Source organism: Homalodisca vitripennis, chromosome 5, assembly GCF_021130785.1.
Source record: "Homalodisca vitripennis isolate AUS2020 chromosome 5, UT_GWSS_2.1, whole genome shotgun sequence".
NCBI classification, from domain to species: domain Eukaryota; kingdom Metazoa; phylum Arthropoda; class Insecta; order Hemiptera; family Cicadellidae; genus Homalodisca; species Homalodisca vitripennis.
In genome coordinates this window covers 173,419,527-173,441,270 of record NC_060211.1, presented here as the reverse complement: position 1 = coordinate 173,441,270, position 21,744 = coordinate 173,419,527, and the positions used below count along the sequence as shown (strand labels likewise).

The window sequence follows — 21,744 nt, the reverse complement described above, 5'->3', positions numbered from 1 at the left end:
ACAAGAACAAAGACATGATTGAATTGAATTTTGAAGTGGTATTAAAACAAAAAATCAAATCAAAATCGTTTATTCTCAGAAAAAATAACTAAAGATGCATATTAATAATTTTCATTGTCTTAAAAAATATATTATTACATTAAATATTTGGTTTAACAGAGGTTAACAGAGTTGAGCCATATCCTGAACTCAAAAATACCAATGTACAGTGCCGTAAGGAATTTCTGAGAGGAAAACTGGAAAAAATAGGATTAAAATAACGTAATAAATTCATGTTTTTCTTCAGTGAGTTATTTGATTTCAATTGTGTTTTTGTCTCATAAAACTTCTGTTGTAATTTACTTTGGTTAAAAAAATATGTTTTAGTTAAATTTACTCAATAAAATAGATAAGTTAATAAAAGTTATACTGTAATGTAACAAACTGGAATAAATTATATACCAAGGGTAGGTTTTTTTAAATTTCAAATTGTTTTATAGTGGACTGGTTTAGGTAATTTGATATGAAGAATAAAGAAGAGGGGACCTAAAATAGAACCCTGCAATACTCCTGTACTAATAAACATCATTCCTTGTAATTCAAAAGTAATTAACTGTTATCAGCAACTTTCTATTTAACCTGAAATACTTAGATAAACTGTTTGAAACATGACATAAATGAAGAATATAAGATAAAACTCTTGTTTTACCTTGTAATAACTTAAAGCGATTCATAATATACAGTAAAATATACATTTGTGTAGATAATAAATCATATTTATGTAAAACTATCCTCTTTAATTACAACTATAAATATACATCTAAGTATTATTAAATTCTATAATTGTTGTCTTTCAGGTTTATGAACAACAGTCTTTCAGTGATGCCGGTGAGAAAAGTTCCAGTAAAGATACAAGTAAAGGTCGGTTTATATCACTTTCAATAAGTCTAAGAAAGATTAACAGAATTTATACTTGTATTTGGTTTTCAAAAAAGTAGTATTATATTTTCTGATAATCACTAGTATTGAAAAACTACACAGACAAGATGAAAGTGTACATTATGCAGAATATTCCATAAACAATTGTTTTACTAATAATATTTGCCTTGTCTTCCATAAAATTCTTGTGATTGTAATTATTTTTAGAGGATACAGATAACTTTACAGGGTGTTCACAAAGGGATGCCACAAACTTCTGTGGGTATTCATAATTTAAAGCAAAAAATGTCATTTAATATAGGTCGAGAATTGTCTCATCTAGCCACTAGCCGCCATTTTGTATTTTTTTATTGAAAAATGATTATCTCCAAAAATAATGAATAGGTAAGTGGAAAGTTTAAAAATAATTGTGTTATTTTCTTTTATATTAACAAAATGTTGTCTGTTGAAAAATTTGTAAAGTCAAATAAAAAAAAAAAATAAAAAAGTATAGTTGTAAAAAATGTATTAGAGACAAACTATTTTTAAAATGTTTATTTTCCAACAGTACTTGTTTCAACTAAATCCTTTAATTAATAAGCGAGCATGACCACTTTAAAGGTACGCTTGCAACAAGCCGAGAGCAGCAAACATTTTGTCTTTTGATAGGCATCAGCTGTTTTACATAGGATATAAAAATTGTATAGGATACCAAGTATTTTGAAATTTCCATAACAATTCCAATGGTACTTTTTTCAAACGAATTCCATGAATGCATAAGTGAACAGGTTTTTTTGTTAATCCAGGTTTGTCAAAATGGCGGCTAGCCAGTAAACGAGAAATTTTTCAACCTATATTTATATAGCATTTTTTGCTTGAAATTATGGAGTACTATCACCCACAGAAGTTTGTGGTACCCCTTTGTGAACACCCTGTATATTCAATCGTAAGATTCTTTATGAATGTATCTATCTGCAATCTCACTCCAGTGGATGCTACAGGGAAACATGAAGATTCTCCGAGTCTGCCGAGGAAAGGAGACAACTCCTGGAGTCCTGAGAGAGCCCGTGTTCATCAGCCACAGAAAACTCCATTAGCACTGAGGTAATGTTTTTTCATTTCAAGTATTTCATTAATGTAGCAACCGAATTGATAATATACCAGACACAATTATAAGTCAGTATAATTGTCCTCATCTACCAATCACCTTACTTCGTCTGCTGCATTCGCTCTTAGCCCTCGAAATGGCAGTAATTTTTTTCCTCAGACGGATGGCCATTTTTTACCTGCACTTTAAACATTTTGTAAAAAATACATTTTTACTATACTTATGTGTGTTGTATTTTTTCAAGGAAAATGTGGAGATAATTAAGGTATAAAAACATTGTGCATAAAACATAAAATAATAAAGTTCACACTAAACAGATGTTGAAAAATGGCGGTTGACGCATGCCATCTTGATCTGCAGCATCGTCAGTCTCATTATTTAACACCTCATATACCACATAAAAACTGGTTCAATAGAGTAAAATTTAAAATGGATGAAACCTTTTTCTTTGTCCGAAAATAAGAAACACTCTATTTTTGGAGTTAGCTGATAAATTATTGAATATAACACAGTACAACTAAATCTTGCTTGTTTGTGAAAATTGTGGATGGGATACAAATATGCAGACCTTAAAAATATCCCTACTGGATAGAGAGCACGTTAGTCATTGCTCTCTGCCACAAAAACTTTTGTGTTCTCTTCCGAAAAATCTTCTGTGATGGTTACGAGTTACAGGTGTGAGTTGAGTCACGAAATCCAGACGAGGCTTTCACTCCAGCCGAGTATCACCCTCCAGCAGACTGTCTGGACAGATGCGTGGACTACTGCACCGACTGCACCAAGAACGTACCTCTGTCCTGGGGCAGAGTTCACACCTCCAACGATTCATTTGCTCAGGTGAAATGTTCCAGTCATTCAACTCAAAAAGTTTCAGACTGAAATAGTACAGAGCATGTCATTGGTGTGGGGTAATCCTAATTTATATATCCAAATAGTAAGTGAAAAGCCTCCATATCGTACTAAATGGTAAATTAATGTTTTTTAAATAACCATACAAAATAATAACATTACATTTGTATAATATTTCTGTCGTATTCATGATTTAATACAGTCTCTCCCTAAAGTAAAAATATCCCAGGTATCATTTCAGTACTGTGAAGGAAACAGGATTTTTCCGGATAATTTACCATTGTTAAGTGAAACAAAAAATCAGTAACACTACGTTTCGAGATCTGCAATCTGCTCTCTTCTTCAGGTAAATTTTACTCTTCTTTTTAGTAGGGATCATCAATTTTACATCGTCAGGGAACATTATTGTTTTACACTTAACATTTACATCGAGATCGTTTAATCATTATCAAAACAACAGTAGACCCAGTACAGATCCCCTATGGTACCCCAAAGGAAAACTTCAGCAAAGCCTAAAAATTTTCCTATTGAAAAAAACCTTTTGCTGCCAATTGCTGCTCAGATTCGAATAAAGACTTTGAACGTCCAGTAATATTATAGTTGATGCAGTTTTAGTCAACAGAATGTCTTGATCAACACAGTCAAAGACCTTAACAAAGGTCATAAAGGACAGCTGTTGTATCGTTGCCTACTTCAACATTTTAAAAGTACTTAAGAAATCAGTATTTTACTAGGAATGGTGAAGATTTTTTATAGCAACATCGCAATCCGTTAGGAATATAGACAGGCTTATCAGGACTTATTTACACCCTGTGTACTGAAATATAAGTCAGTCACATATCCGTAGTTATAACATTAATTTAACTTGTACTACTAAGTAATACAGCAATTACTAAATCTGTAATTACACTAGTCCTATTCATTAAAGATCAGGCTTAATTCCAACATGTCTGTACAGGTCATGTTCACAAAAATTATCGAATCTGAAAAAGATCAAACAAGTGAAAAAGGACAAAAACGACAATCAGGCAGAAAGCAAAACCAAGTTACAGAGGACTGGAGAAGAAGATGACAGCACACCCCCCTCGCTCAACAAACAGGAAAAAAGTTAAACTAAAAGCAACAAAAAAGTGAGTTGTTCCACTCTTTATAATAATATTTATTACAAGTAATTAATCTTAATTATTTAAATAATTATAATTATTAATCTTAATTATGATCCAATGGAGGATGGTCTACAAGGAGTTTTGCAAAACAATTTTTAACGTGAGCATAACTCAACATGTACATTATTTTAAACAAACAAATATTTGAATTGGTCATTTTGAGAAACCCCATAAGTCAATTTTTAGCTAAATTTAGTTTTTTATATTTTTGCAATCAACAGATATAAATACACAGTTCCTCTGAGAAAACAACATAAGTCAGACTTTTTTTACCAACTTTATAATGCCACAAAGTTTTAGTTCACTTTGAGAAACACCATAAGTCAGTGACTTATAGTGTTTCTCAAGTGAACAGCAGCAACAGCTGACACCTTGATCAGTGATCAGCTGTTTACATTGCACTAACAATTCCAGCCCAGGTTTGAGGTTATGGTGGGATATTAAAGAGTAGCCTATTTTCTTTGTTCGTCTAATATCGAAATTGAAACATTTTAAATCATTATCAGAATGAATGAGCTAGATGTTAATTTAGAGATTCAGAAACGTAAAAGGAAAAAGGGTGTTCTCAATAAATCCGAGTACAAGGCCGAAATAATTAAAAAAGCCAGAGTTTCAGGAAGCTCATACATAAGTTGGACTGGAAAAGAAGTACCAGAAATAACTCCAGGAGAAGATTGCAAGTAAGTATTTTTCACTTTTATTATGTTCGTTCAAGTACTAAGCTTACATATTTGTACATATTTTATGTGCATATCTCTTAAATGTCATATGATAATAGTAGATTATAAAAGATAGAAGTAAAAACATTTATTATTTACTACTGTCCCTATTATGGACTACGTCAGTTTTTCTACCTTAGCTGTCATAGTGCTATAGCAATAATTTCTATCATTGTGTTTGTGATAGCCTACTTTTTTAGCTCTTATCCTGTAAACACAATTTAATATATAATATACACACACACACACACACACACACACACATACATGAACGCACCATACGCATACCTATTTACTGTTGGAGTAACACTTAATAAACTAAAACTTTCTTTAAAAAATCCTTTTCACAATACACTTTGGTATAGACTAAGTTTCTATCCTTATATGAAACCAATAAATTTGATGTGTTAAAGTGAAGAAAAATATTTTAAACACACACTCACACAAACAATTGCAACATGGCCTAATTTGATGCAATATAATCTATAACATTGAAGAAACTCTTTAAAAACTTTAAATAAATAGATATATTCCCAGAAAATAATTTGTTGTTTTTTTTTCAGGTGTCGGCGGAAGTGCTTCACAAAAGTGGCAGATGAAGAACGGAAACGGATATTTTGAGACCTTTAGAAGTTTTGGGGTCTAAAAAATGAGCAAGACAACTATCTACAATCTTTGATTGCAGCAACTGAAGTTAAACAGAAACGGCGGAGGAAATCAAGTGAAATATCACGTAAGCCAGATAGAGGAAATACATTCATTTACGAAGTATCAACACCATCTGGGAAGCAGCAGGTATGCAAACTTGCATTCTCTAATATACATGGAATAAGTAGTGACCGCATCAGGAGATTTGACAAAACTACTAACAGAGGGTAAAAATCCTCAGGATATGAGAGGCAAAAGTGTCCCGGGCAATGCAAAACCAACTAATTTTGTCAATAGAGTTAAAGAACATATCGCTTCCTTTCCTGTGAAAATAATAACACACTATGGTACAACTGATTATAGCTACTTGAATGAAAAACTTAATGTTCTTGAGATTGTATATAAACTGTTTAAACAGGCGAATCCAGATATTGATATTGGGTACAAATTTTATCTTAAAATATTTAAAGAAAAATTTTACTCTGCATTTTGGTCGTCCACAGGTCGACACTTGCTGTACTTGTGAGGCTCTTGAGATAAAAATTAAAAGTAAATTCTTGAATATGGATATAGCTAAAAGAGTCCATGTAGCTGAAAAAATAGTCCATAAGCGCAGGGCTAAAAAGTTTTTACTATAAAATCAACGAAGTTCAGGAACAGGCTGCTACTAATGAAAATATTGGTGGCATATGTATTGATTATATGCAAAATTTTACAGCTACCAACTATCCCAGTCCAAGAAACATTTTTATCTCAGACAACTCACTGTTAGTGTTTTCTCTGTGTCCATAATCTTAAAGACAACAGTGTAGTATTTTTTATGTATCATGAGGGAATTGGTGGTAAAGGCCCAAATGAAGTCTGTTCATTTCTGTTGAGCTACATTCAAAATCATTTAATAGAAGGGATTGAACACTTACATATTTTTTCTGACGGATGTGGAGGCCAAAATAAAAACCACTCAGTTCTCAGATTTGGCAAATGCCTTGGCCTCCACAGGAAAGTTTAAGACAGTTAGAGCAGTATTTTCCTATTAGAGGGCATTCTTTCTGCCCTGCGATAGGGACTTTTCAGTTATTAAAAGAAAAGTGAGAAGGTGCGACAGAGTGTACACTGTTAAGGAATATGCTGAAATGTTCCTAAGTGCCTCATTAAAAAATGAGTTCTATGTGGTCCTACCTGAGTCAGAAGACCTTTTAAATTTTCAAGGATTGGTAGGCCTGCATTTTTTAAAAAGAATGTAATTCTCAGGAAACACGAGGCAAAGATGTACCCAAAGAAAAAAAGGTTTCTTTTAAAATCTCAAATTTCATGCAGTTTTCCCATTCACATGAAAATCCTGGTATAGGTAAAAGCAAAAGACTTCCATTGATGGTGTAACTGAACACACTTTTGATATAAAAAACACAAACCGTTAATAGGTTGAACCTGCCTACACAAAAAGCTTATCAAGAGGATTGTGTACCAATAATACAAGAAAAAAAAATGGATGACCTTGAAAAATTAAAGCCTTATTTACCTGACGATGAACAAATAAAGATGTTCTAACGACAAAATATTCTCATGGAAAACTGTCAATAAAGGAGATGTTGAGATAGATTGAGAAAATATTGCTTAAAACTCCAGAACTTTTGTTTTATATATTAACATGAAACATAATTATATGTTAGATTTACTAATGTATAAAATTATAATAAACATTTTTAGCTGTTTTAACTGACTTTATTTTTCCTCCATATCAAAATCAAGTGTCTCTATTTTCCTTTAAAAACCCTATAAGTCATTGTTTTTTGCTCCATTTTCTTTTAAAAGCCCATAAGTCAAAAAAATTATTTTTAATATTTCTATGAACTTAAATACTTATAACAGTTAAAATTTGTAAATTCACAATTCTAATAGTGGAATTCTATAATTAGATTGTGGGTTTTTTATTATTTGGTGCAAAATTACCAATCTGAGAGTGATTTTTTTACATTTACCAAAAGTAGGTTTTTTTGACTTAAAGGGTTTCTCAAATGACCAATTCATTTGATGTGAAGAGTCAATAACTATCTTAAAATTTATTTCTTAAGTCCAGTACCATATTCATTTACTAAATAACTTTCACAACTTGAGCAGGGACAAAAGTATTAAACCATCCAGAACAGGACATACATTGTAAACGTTTTTTCAAACTTTAAAACCAGCGTCATTTTTAAAGAGCAAACTTTTTCAGGTCAGATTTGAGGCATTGTACTCTATTAATAGAGGCTTTTTTAATTTTATGTACTACTTGACCTATGCTCTCATTTAAGATTTCCTTCCGACTCCTTGTGGGGCCATCCCCTGACATGACAAAAAATGGTAGTTACTTCAAAAAGGAGATTTATAGATGCAGTAATGATGTACTAAGTTTTATTGCTTTACCTGCAATCATTCGGGAGTTATCAGCCGTGCGGGACTTTTTACTCCCTGTATGTATGAGCTAATAAGCATTGGGTTCATTTTTTTCAATTATAAAAAGAAGGGTCTTGTGTGTTTCAGTGGTGTTTTTAGAAAACACCTAAAATTATCCTTTTTTTGTTTTTCTTAAACCCAGCCACTGATTTTTCTTGTGCAATTTTTCTGAAGTAACATCTTGAAATTTAAGTCTGCTTCATCATATTACAGACTTGCTCTGGGTGTAAATTTCTCTTGATAAAATAATTTTGAAATTTTTGTAGGAAACTCGCTTGTTACAATTGTATCAGCTAACATTACCTACCGTATGCCACTATATTTTTCTTCTTCCTTTTAGTTTAACCATAACTAGGCCTTTTTCTTTAAAATCAGTCTACTTAATGGAATGTTCCTTCAACGTTTTGATGAAACCATGAACAAAGAACACTGTCTGCTAACTTGTTTGTTCTGACTGAGTGTGTTTTATTAGAGTCTATTGAGTACAAAAACTCTGAAGAGATTTTCAACTCTTTCATCAGTCAGTTACAGTACTCTTGTTGACATTTAATTTGTCTCAAATTAGTTTCAACTGATTGTCCTTTATCAATCCATTCAAGAGCATTTAGTCACATGATGTGTCCGCTTCTCATTCATCTTTTTACAAACAGCACAGTTAAGATAAAAACAGAGAATAAATACACACACAATCATATTTACTCAGCTAATACAGTCACACATTGGACAAACACGCATAACGTACAACTGAGTTTGTATGTTTGTTAAAACGGTGAACGTCAATACGCCACGAAAAACTCTAAACAAACTAAAAAAGAATTCAAGACCGTACATGAATAAAAGCAAGAACATTAAACGCTGTAGTTGGTCTGTAGGAGTTATAGAGTTAAGTTGAAACATCACCGTTGTTTATTTCCAGCCAAAAAAACGGTGTCGAATTAAATTACTATAAAGATTGAAAAGGAGGCTATATCTAGGTGCTCACTTTGGGAAGTACATTTAAATTATTTAAGTGAAATTATCATATCATTTTTGAAAAAGTTTTCATGATTGATTATATTTAGCAAATTTAGATATATCACCTAATTTAGGATTAAGACCAAGAGCCGGTGGTGGTTCTAAGAACTTCTCTTCAAACTGACAGATCAATAGCAAATGATTCGTGGGTTTTTGCAGTTATAACAAAGCCCACCAGTTTGTATAATTTAAGTAACAACATTTTGGGGTAAGAATACAGTAAAGTATTCACATGAGTTGAATCGCTTTATTCAACAGCTATAAACATCAGTCCAAAGCTAACAGAAGAGCCTTTCTAATATCCATGGTGGATAAACTAATAATGGAATTAATGTAGATTTTTCTTGTATACATGTACCAAGCCAAATTCTCAGTATTGAGGGAACCACTTGATTTATAAATTTGTCTCCTTTGGGGATCCTTTACAGATCGTGTGATGATGAAGTAAAACCGTAAACAAAAACCGAACCACACAAAAACAAACCGTATTGACATGTGAGATATCACTTCTTAACTGATAACATAGATATTCTTTTTTCATATACTTGTATTTAGTCTTTATGTAACAGCATTTATATATGATTCTCGCTTGTATTTTAGGATGAAGAAAATTGGGGAGCCTATTTCGGAGTTAATAATGAAGACAACAGAAGAGACTAAGGCTGAAACTAGCACAGCTGTCCTGACCCTGTCGCGGAGGATTCCAAGAAAATTGCAGATGGAACATGGTCAGAGTTTACTGTAGATAAATCAGAATCTAAGCTGATTTTAATCACTGCACTATTAATATTATGCCATCGTTCAGTAATATAAACAATCAGTAACAATACATTTCCGAGATTTCTACAATCTTGTTTCTTCCTCAAGTAAATAATTATCCTAACACATAATTACAAACTAGGTTAAAATAAACAAATCAAACTGTGTTTATTGTTTTATTATTTATGAAGCGTTTGTGACACGTGTAAGTCAGGAATCACAACCACCATTTTGTGTGCCAACTTCACTAACTCCCAAAACATGCACTTAATAAAAAAAACACACTAATTAATATAAAACAACTACAGATTACAGATCACAATAGGTCTGCATTCGTAGACCAAAACCACTTACAAACTGATTATTGATTATATTTAGCAATTTTAGATATAGAGTATCACCTAATTAAGGATTAAATGAAGACTAAGAAATGGTGGTTCGACCAAGTTAAGTGTGAAGCTGATTGGTCTAAGATTGGGTCTCCGCAGACTGACAGTTGTAGGTGGTTGGTCTGCGAATGCAGACCTATTGTGATCTGTAATCTGTAGTTCAGTTTTAATAATTAGTGTTGTTTTTTTATTAAGTGCGTGTTTTAGAGTTAGTGAAGTTGGCACACAACATGGTGGTTGTGATTCCTGACTTACAGGTGTCAGAACGCTTATAAATAATAAACAAGGTTTGATTTGTTTATTTTGACCTAGTTGTAATTATGTGTTTAGGTTAGTTATTTTTACCTGAAGAAGAGATCAGATTGCAGATCTTGAAAACATAGTGTTACTGATTTTTTTGTATCACTGAACGATGGCAAATGTTTGGAAAAAATCCTGTATCCTTCACAATCCTTCCATTGTCAAAAATAAACTTCAAAGAAAGTATTAATATTAATAACAACAGATTGTCAATCTGAGTATCTGCTTCTGTTTACATATCTTAGTAATCATCAAAGAAGATCATACGTATCTGATTTCATAGCAATGTCTAAATATACAAAATGAACACGTTGTCGGGATATACGTATCACACACATATTTGTGAACACATACACATACATATTCACTGTACGTACATGAATATTCATCATGAAATCGCTCTTGTTCAGATGGATTGGATCTGACTATTTCTTTACGATGCCTTCTACAGAGCCAAGAGCCAATCTGCATTGTATAACACCCATCCTTACCCAGCAGTGATCACTTCTGGCTGGTTTATACCTTCCAGTTGATCCTACCACTGGGCACAGCAAAACGATGTGTCACTTAAATCTGGGCAACCTTATGGATGTCCAGGAGACGGCACATTTCTAACCGCATATGTCGAGATTCTGGTTTTGGGTGCAAGGGCAATTTGATAGGTCTAGTCTACTGCAGGAGATGACTGTTAGAGTTGGTGGGGTTTGTTCCCTAACCTCAGAGGATCTTGCCAGCCTCAACAAGAGTGTGCCACCCCCTGCCTGCTTTGACTGGAGAGGCTGGTTCAGAGCTGGCCTCACCCCTTCTTCCAAGGAGACGTGGACTTTGAGATTAGTGCCCTAAATTCTTCCCTCATGGATCTCAACAGGAGGCGGCACCTACCCCCTAACTTTACCCATCCTGAATATCCTGTCACTCTCAGAAGCAGTGCAATGATTCTTATAGGACTAGGTGCAAATTATAAGCTTCTTGTTGTAAGAGAACAAATTAAAACACACGTCTTTAGTTTTCTTGAATCATCAGCCACATTATTGTTGGTGAAGGTTGAAATGAGGGATATTAAAAAAGGTTATAAATAGAAATGACGTGTAATTTTCTCTCCAATTATATTTTTCTTTGGTTGACACACTTGTGTGCCACTGATATAACTATTATTATTATATAAAAAAGTATAATCTGAGAAAATAATTATATGTATTAACCCCTTTTGATACCTTTCCATTCTGCCTCCATAAAAACTTTTGTGGCTAACAATTGATTTCTTTCTTAGGAAACATTCCTCTAAAAATGTAATGCAACAATCTCTATCTTCAAAATATCAATATTGTGAAGTTATTACAATGTCGATTCTACATATAACATTTAAAACAATAGAAAACATAACCCATTCATGTTAGAATTGAGACTCAATCAGCTCTTTAAACTCCAATTATTCTACTGGTAGGAGGTTTAATTTTCACTAAAACATGACGTTGACTAAAAATTAATTTTTGCTTCAGTTCAAGATAAATTACAACTTGTTGCAGTGTAATATAGACTGATAGAACTGAAAGTATCAACCTACATACATAGTTCATACATATAGTCCAAAAAACTTTATATTTTAACTGTGCAAAAATTTTAACATTTTCCAATTATTAAGGTTTTTAAACTTATGTTGGATTAAGGTGATTCAATTCAATTCAATTCAATTCAAAAACCTTATTTATTTCCAAATACAGAAATTATAATTCCATAATAGATTAATTTAAACTATAATATTTTTTTAAATATGATTAAAACATAAACTTTTCTTAAAATATAGGAAACAAAGTACCCACTTAGGCAAGCCTGTGCGTGGGTACGAGTTGTTGAAAAAAGATAGGTCTACTTACATTGCTGATAAACTTTAATCATATACATATGAGATATATAACATACAAAAATACACATGTGCACATACATAAATATACAAACCTTGCTCCCTGTACAGTAGTACTGAAAATAGAGTTAATCGTTAACGGGCCCAGGTTTGGTACAACCAAGGGTTTAAGTATAAGCATATATGTTAAAAAGCTAAAATGTTAAAAACTTATATTATCAATTTTATTAATTTATCAGCTTGTTTGCAGTTGTGTACTTATTTATATATATATATATATATATATATAATATATATATATATATATATATATATAAATATATACATACCTATACATTTTAAACCAAAAAAACATTTCATTTATATTTTTTATACATGCCTTATGATACAATAAACCCAGATTATTTAAAATTTTAAAAGTTTTTATAGGTATGAAAAACTTATTCTACTTGTTGATTAAAATAGTCTTTTATAACAGTTAATTTAAAGTAAAACCGATTAAAATTGATATATTTATCTCTACAAACAAATTGACAATGAGGTTTATCAAACCGTCCTCAAAAAATTAATAACTTCACATTAAATTTATGTTCAAAAACAATCAAAACTCAAAACATTTTACCCTTAGATTAGTGACTAGGACCAAACAACAGAATGCGCTAGTGATGCTCTATGTCCCGCCAATAGTATGTTACTAGGTCTGGCCGTAGGATAGCACTGTGTTCCAGTAAGACTTCTGAGTTTTTATTTGTCAAGATTCTCCTTAATTCACAGAAAGAATTTTTAATTTAAATTGTACATTTAGGTTATTTATAAAAATTACGATAGTACGAATGTGTTACCCACAAGCTTCCCAATTCTGGATAAGTAAATAAGAAAGTTGGTATTGCAGGTCCCGAGGCAAGAAGGCAGTGAAGCAGCCAGTGGCGAGGAGTCGGTTCCGTAAAGGGAGGCATTGTTGCCACCGCCACCATCCATACATATGCAGATGCTGGTTGGTATCACTGAAATACGTATCGAATCATTCACTGTCAAATATTCAAGGTTTTTGTATAAAAACGTACAAGGGAGTTTATGGTAGTGGTAAAAACAAGAAAGGAGATTATTTTTTCCAAAATTACTGAGCAAGATCATTCTAGAACCATAATTTTTTTTTCAGGCCAACTAAAAATTACCATAGTCAATAATTACACGAATGATATTAACTCTCTGTTTGTAAAACTCTTTTGGTGAAATCAGATTTTTTTAAAACTGATTTTTGTATATCAATATAAGTACTGGGACCAGTTAAATATTTTTAAGATGGAATTCAAATAAAGCTAAATAACAGGATTTAAAACATTTATCATCGTTATAAAAGGTATAATACAAACGTTTCATGGATTGGAATCTATCCTCTTCGTCAGGTGGGGGAGGTATTACTACATAATAAAATAAAGAACAAGGGAAAGAAAAGGGTTCAAACATATCCAAAAGCTACTTGGAGTCCAGTCCAGGTGTTGTCACTGTAACAGGATGTAACTCCCCGAGCACAAATCACAAGAACGAGGATAACAATCACACATCACACTAACACAGGCTTCAGTGGGACACTAACAAGAATGTCGATGTCGAGCTCTTTCATTTGGCACCGTGTTGGGTCATCTCATCAGATAGGATAATCAGAACCCTTTTCCCTTTTATCTTCTTTCTATTCTTTATTTTTGTATGTATTAATACCTCCCACACCTGACGAAGAGGATAGATTCCAATCCTTGAAACGTTGTTATACCTTTTATAACCTATAACGATGGCAAATGTCCGAGGATCTGTTATCCTTTCAAACCCTTCCATCGTCAATAACAAACTTTAAGCAAAGAAGGTTAAATACTCGTAAAAACAATTCACAAAGATTTTTGTACAAGGATTGTGTGAAACACCTATATTAGGTTGAGCTTCGAAGTGTTAAAATACCACTTCATTTTTTATTCATGTGATATCACTATATTATCTATTATTTAAGTATTACTTAACTAAACTGGTTTTATATAATAGGTAAACTAAGTTTTATCTCTTTATTTCGTGAATGCAAATATTTTATATAAATCATGTACAAGATGATATTTAATGTTCCTACTCTTTACAGAAAGTGACGATATGGATGGCAGTTTGGGCGTCTGACAAGAAGAAGAAAAAAGAAAAAACGAAAGTTACTAGGAATGAATCGCAGAGTGCGTAAAGTAATAGCAACCGTCGTCGCTACATCGCAGAAACCAGAGAATGAATTAATGGCATCGCAACAAAACGATAACATCACCAACAAAAACACCGATTGTTATAAAATAATATTAAAAATTTTCATTCCTTTTTAAAAAAATGAAACATCAATGCTTTCCTTTTTTGTTTTATGGTGCCTGAAAACTGAATGAAATTTGGTTTTGTAGAAATATGTACGGGTTCACTGGAAACATTGCTGCAAAATTGCAATGAAGATAACTTTTAATTATATTATTTGTAAAGTTTTTGAGGTAAGAAAATTACCCCTTTAGAGCACACCTAACAGATTTTTCTTTCTTAATTTTAAAAAGCTTTTAGGAGATGAGACAAACTATTTATTACAAAAGAATCTATAACAGTGCCACACACTAGCGTGTATAGAAAATTATTTTTGGTGGGTGAAGGGGGAGTTGACACAATGAGTTTTTAAAAATAAGGATAAAATACCTCCAAAAATAGGGTGTCTGACCTTCCACCGGGAAATTATTTTCAGGATCTTCTACTGGATGCAATTTTTCATTTTTGTCTTTCAAAATTTTGGGGGGAGTCAAACATTTTCAATTTGAAGGTAGATAGAAGATTCCCTTTCTGCTTAATTTTTTATCTGGAAAGTTTTCATCACTATAAAAGACATAACGTAGTTATGGGGGGAAGGATTGATTCAATGTGAATGTTGAGTTTAGCTCCAGTTCACCTTCCTCTAAAATCTGATTGCTGTCACAAATATCGCAAATGAAAAAGCTCCTTACATAGTTTCATCAGAGACATCTGGACTACAAAATATAGTGTAATCTAATTAAGAGGTGATCTCATTTGTCTCATCAGGTGCACAACTGAGTGCACTCTACATTTACACTATAAAAGAATTAAGTTTTTTTATGATATATAGTCTAAGTAAGATGACACAAAACCAAAAACTAAAAGTGGATTCATCCATGAGTGTGTGGTTTATACGTATACTGCAACACTCAGACACGGGTACTCAGACCCGGTTTTTTCGGACAATTTTACCAATGTCCAGGCCCTCTGTGGGCCCGACGGGGCCCGCCAAACGTCTAATTTAACGGAAAGTCGACGGACGAGACAGTTTTTCATGATTCTAAAGAAATTAACTAGGGCGAGTCATATAGGCACTGGAAATTACCATTTCTGAATTTCTTATTTGTTGGTCAAGGTAAAAGTGTTAATATATTATTTTAGTGTATCTTCATGAATTTTGGATGTAACTGTCAGTAAAGAAATGGTCCGATAATTTGATATTACCGATTTTTTGTCCAGATTTGTAAATAGATCACTTTGGCCAATGCTTACATCGTTCCCCTAAACTTCTTCCTCATGGATCTCAACAGGAGGCGGCCCCTAACCTTACCCATCCTGAATATCCTGTCACTCCAGAAGCAGTTCAATGGTTCTTATAGGACTAGGTGCAAATTATAAGCTTCTTGTCCTAAGAGAACAAAATAAAACACACACGTCTTTAGTTTTCTTGAATCATCAGCCTCATTATTTGTAGTAAAGGTTGAAATGAGGGATATTAAAAAAGGTTATAAATAGAAATGACGTGTAATTTTCTCTCTAATTATATTTTTCTTTGGTTGACAGACTTGTGTGCCACTGATATAACTATTATATTATATAAAAAAGTATAATCTGAGAAAATAATTATATGTTTAACCCTTTTGATACCTTTCCATTTTGACCTCCACAAAAACTTTTGTGGCTAACAATTGATTTCTTTCTTAGGAGACATTCCTCTAAAAATGTATGCAACAATCCCTATCTTCAAAATATCAATATTGTGATGTTATTGCAATGCTGATTCTACATTTAACATTGAAACAATAGAAAACATAACCCTTCATGTTAGAATTGAGACTCAATCAGCTCTTTAAACTCCAACATTCTTCTGGGACGAGGTTTAGTTTTCACTTAAAACATGCTAGCATCCCACCTGTAAAACGATGACTAAAATTATTTTTGCTTCAGTTCAAGATAATCACACCTGTTGCAGATTTAATATAGACTGCTAGGACTGAAAGTTTCAATCTAGACACATATAGTTCAAAAGATTTATGATATTTGAATTGTGCAAAAAAATTTAACATTTTCCATTTATTACAATTTTCAAACTTATGTTAAATAAGATGAGCGTACATGCTAAAAAAGCTAAAATGTTAAAAACTTATCTTTGCAATTTTATTAATTTTCCAGCTTGTTTCTAATGGTGTAGGCTAATTATTTTTATAAATACCAATAGATTTAAACAAAAAACATTCCATTAACATTTTTGCATATGCCTTATCTTACTATAAACCCAGATTATTATAAATTTAAAAAGTTTTATAGGTATGAATAATTTATTATACTTCTTGATTAAACAGTCTTTTAGAACATTTAAATTAAATTAAACACAGTTAAAATTGATATATTTATATCTATAAATAAATTTACAATGAGATTCTAAATAGTCTGCAAAAGTGGTTGGTGCATGTTATCAAAATGTCCTCAAAAAGATGAATAAATTTACATTAAATTTTTGTTCAAAGACAATCCAAACTCATTTTACTGAGGTTAGTGACTAGGATCAAACAACAGAATGTGGAAGTGATGCTATATGTCCTGCCAATGGTAGTTCCTATGTCTGGCCATAGGATAGCGCTGTGTTCCAGTGAGACTTCTGTGCTTGTATTTGTAAGGATCTCCATAATTTACAGAAAGAATTTTAAATTTAAATTGTACATTTAGGTTATTTATAAAAATTAACAATAGTACGAGTGTGTGAAATGTGTTACTCAGAAGCTTCCTCTAACATTTTCCAAATTCTGATAAGTAAATAAGAAAGTTGGTATTGCAGGTCCCGAGGCAAGAAGGCAGTGAAGCAGCCGGTGGCGAGGAGTCGGTTCCGTAAGGGAGGCATTGTTGCCACCGCTACCATCCATACGTATGCAGATGCTGGTTGGTATCACTGAAATATGTATTGAATCGTTCACTGACAAATATTTAAGGTTTTTGTATAAAAAACGTACAAGGCAGTTTATGGTAGTGGTAGTTGGATACAAAAAACAAGAAAGGAAATTATTTTTTCCAAAATTACTGAGCAAGATCATTCTAGAACCATAATTTTTCAGGCCAACTAAAAATTACCATAGTCAATAATTACACGAATGATATTAACTCTCTGTTTGTAAAACTCTTTTGGTGAAATCAGATTTTTTTTAACTGATTTTTGTATATCAATATAAGTACTGGGACAGTTAAATATTTTTAAGATGGAATTCAAATAAAGCTAAATAACAGGATTTAAAACATTTATCATCGTTATAAAAGGTATAATACAACGTTTCATGGATTGGAATCTATCCTCTTCGCCAGGTGGGGGAGGTATTACTACATAATAAAATAAAGAACAAAGGAAAGAAAAGGGTTCAAACATACCCAAAAGCTACTTGGAGTCCAGTCCAGGTGTTGTCACTGTACAGGATGTAACTCCCGAGCACAAATCACAAGTACGAGGATAACAATCACACATCACACTAGCACAGGCTTCAGTGGGACACTAACAAGAATGTTGATGTCGGCTCTTTCATCGGCTCTTCGTTGGGTCATCTCATCAGATAGGATATTCAGAACCCTTTTCCCTTTTATCTTCTTTCTATTCTTTATTTTTGTATGTATTAATACCTCCCACACCTGACGAAGAGGATAGATTCCAATCCTTGAAACGTTGTTATACCTTTTATAACCTATAACGATGGCAAATGTCCGAGGATCTGTTATCCTTTCAAACCTTCCATCGTCAATAACAAACTTTAAGCAAAGAAGGTTAAATACTCGTAAACACAATTCACAAAGATTTTTGTACAAGGATTGTGTGAAACACCTATATTAGGTTGAGCTTCGAAGTGTTTAAAATACCACTTCATTTTTATTCATGTGATATCACTATATTATCTATTATTTAAGTATTACTTAACTAAACTGGTTTTATATAATAGGTAAACTATGTTTATCTCTTTATTTCGTGAATGCAAATATTTATATAAATCATGTACAAGATGATATTTAATGTCCTACTCTTTACAGAAAGTGACGACATGGATGGCAGTTTGGCCTCTGACAAGAAGAAGAAAAAGAAAAAACGAAAGTTACTAGGAATGAATCGCAGAGTGCGTAAAGTAATAGCAACCGTCGTCGCTACATCGCAGAAACCAGAGAATGAATTAATTGGCATCGCAACAAAACGATAACATCACCAACAAAAACACTGATTGTTATAAAATAATATTAAAAATTTTCATTCCTTTTTAAAAAATGAAACATCAATGCTTTCCTTTTTTGTCTTATGGTGCCTGAACACTGAATGAAATTTTGTTTTTATAAATATATACAGAGTCACTTGAAACATTGCCACAAGAGTGCAATGAAGAGGTAATAATTATATTATAAAGTTTTTGAGGTAAAAAAATTATTCCTTTAGAGCACACTTAACAGATTTTTCTTTCTTAATTTAAAAAGCTTTCAGGAGATGAGAAAAACTATTTATTACAAAAGAATCTATAACAGTGCCACACAGTAGCGTGTATAGAAAATTATTTTTGGTGGGTGAAGGGGGAGTTGACACAATGAGTTTTTAAAATAAGGATAAAATACCTCCAAAAATAGGGTGTCTGGACCTTCCACCGGAAAATTATTTTCAGGATCTTCTACTGGATGCAATTTTCATTTTTGTCTTTCAAAATTTTTGGGGGGAGTCAAACATTTTCAATTTGAAGGTAGATAGAAGATTCCCTTTCTGCTTAATTTTTTATCTGGAAAGTTTCATCACTATAAAAGACATAACGTAGTTATGGGGGGAAGGATTGATTCAATGTGAATGTTGAGTTCAGCTCCAGTTCACCTTCCTTTTAGAGTAGCATCTAAAATCTGATGCTGTCACAGATTTTACTCCTGGAATCTGGATTCATGTTTGTTTGCCTGAAGAGATAAAAACATATAGGTGATGAAAAGCTGCTTACATTGTTTCAACATCAGAGACATCTGGACTACAAAATATAGTGTAATCTAATTAAGAGGTGATCTCATTGTCTCATCAGGTGCACAACTGAGTGCACTCTACATTTACACTATAAAAGAATTAAGTTTTTTTTAATGACATATAGTCTAAGTAAGATGACACAAAACCAAAAACTAAAGTGGATTCATCCATGAGTGTGTGGTTTATATACTGCAACACTGCCACTCTCTACACCAGGCCCGTACTCAGACCGGTTTTTTCGGACAATTTTACCAATGTCCAGGCCCTCTGTGGGCCCGACGGGGCCCGCCAAACGTCTATTTAACGGAAAGTCGACGGACGAGACAGTTTTTCATGATTCTAAAGAAATTAACTAGGGCGAGTCATATAGACACTGGAAATTTACCATTTCTGAATTTCTTATTTTGTTGGTCAAGGTAAAGTGTTAATATATTAATTTTAGTGAATCTTCATGAATTTTGGATGTAACTGTCAGTAAAGAGATGGTCCGATAATTTGACATTACCGATTTTTGTCCAGATTTGTAAATAGATCACTTTGGCAATGCTTACATCGTTCAAAAAAATTAACAGTTGTTTATTTAAGCTAACGATATGTAAAAATGATACAATCAAGCTTTGAATTCAAAATTCTGAAAGTTATTTATGTTTTTTTTTCTTTTATGCCATTGCTACTGGTAAAAATTCATGGTAAGTGGCAGACCACAAGACAAAAACAGTGTTCACAGTATTGTCGGAGTCTTTTGCAAGTTTCTTAGGGTTCGGGTCACCAGTTGTATGTTTTCAGAGGCAAAAGTTTTATTTAATTATTGACTTTACTTTTTTATTTGTTCAAAAGTTGCTAGGAAGGTTCGCTTTTGGCTAAATCTTACTAGTCAGTAGAACCTACTTTGGGTGCAGGAAACGTCCGATGTTATGTACATCCGAGCAACCCAATAGCTTTCCAGTACGTGGCATATCACCAACCGTAATTGTTAGGATATTGGGGTAAAAAGATAACTTGACTATAGAGGATGAATTTTGAAATTTTCAGGACTTCTTAGTGTTCAACGTTTTGGCATGCCTAAACACGAGAGCTTGCCCAAGATGTTGGTAAACAGAAAATCTTTTGTTCCTCCAAGGTGGCATAACTGAGATAGTGCCCACTATGCTTCCACATGGTAGATAACAACGTCTACAGGAGACAGCCCAAATCCCATACTTTTACCTATCCTAAATATCCTGTCTCTCCAGAAGCCACAGAGAAGATTTTATAGATTTGTATTCAGAAGAGATTTCCTCAGCTCCCTTTACCATACTAGTAAAGCATAAATCATATGTCACAGGAAGAACAATAAGTCTTATCATCAGTTTAATGAGATTATTCTTTAGAATTCTTCCTTAGTCACTCAATTCTCCTCTTTTAGTCTTCATTTCACTCAATAATTAACATTTTAAAGATATAACACTTTTTGTTATGTACCTAAAAACTACAAAAATCAAAACATACTTTTGCTTATATCTTAACTCTCTCGAAGACTGTGAGTAATATTTATAAAATTCCAATATTGTCAATAACCTTATAAAGATTAATGTTTGAATTTATTAGAAACGTGAGGCAAGAAAAAACATATGAAATACAGTACTGCACTTGTGTTTGATGCCATTTTGTTTAGTAATAAATCTTAACTATACCAAACAAACTGTAATGCTTATATTTAAATAATTTTAAGTACCTACAAAAATAAATTGTTATATTTTGATGACTGTTTTACAATTACAGTTATTATAATATTGATGTGTTCTAAATTTTAATCTTGAAGATTTAAATGAATTGAAAAGTGCCTTTATTAAAGACGTCTCACACAACTGCATATAACAGAAAATTAACAATAGTTGAATACAGACACTGTAAACTGTTAGCATTATTATATTTTATAATAACATAAACAAAATTGTTTGATTTACATAAAATAACTCATAAACTAATAATGTCATTCTTAATAAAAGATTAACAAATTTTAAAATGTGTATATGAAAATAAAAGAACAAAAATACATTCAAGCCCTAACAAACAGCACATTACCCTCACAGTCCCAAAATTAAACTTAATTTTGTTTATTCAATTTGTATCACTAAATCTAAAATGATAACATCTCTGTGAATTTAAATGTTATAAATTTTGTATTGTTTTAATTATTTGATTATACATTGTAGATGGTGTATAGACATTTAATACTAATGATATAAAAACTTTGGTGTTTAATATAAATACAGTATTATATTTTTAATGCTTGAAATCCAAAACAAATTAAAATCTTTAAAATTG

General features: G+C 32.2%; 1 protein-coding gene across 2 annotated transcripts in view; it reads left to right on the top strand.

Annotated features, from left to right (window-relative positions):
• The window catches only part of LOC124363191 (cytosolic carboxypeptidase Nna1-like), a 49,828-nt gene extending 31,312 nt beyond the window's left edge, over positions 1-18,516 (top strand). The window contains exons 16-22 of one of the 2 annotated variants that reach the window (XM_046818344.1): positions 837-900; positions 1,899-2,001; positions 2,681-2,842; positions 3,813-3,984; positions 9,438-9,565; positions 17,257-17,357; positions 18,486-18,516. In XM_046818344.1, coding sequence (XP_046674300.1) covers positions 837-900; positions 1,899-2,001; positions 2,681-2,842; positions 3,813-3,966 — 483 coding nt within the window. In that variant the 3' untranslated portion in view covers positions 3,967-3,984; positions 9,438-9,565; positions 17,257-17,357; positions 18,486-18,516. Of the gene's footprint in view, positions 1-836; positions 901-1,898; positions 2,002-2,680; positions 2,843-3,812; positions 3,985-9,437; positions 9,566-13,038; positions 13,141-14,271; positions 14,327-17,256; positions 17,358-18,485 lie in introns of those variants that run through there. The other variant, XM_046818345.1, reaches the window with a different exon arrangement.
• Positions 18,517-21,744: the final 3,228 nt, after the last annotated feature.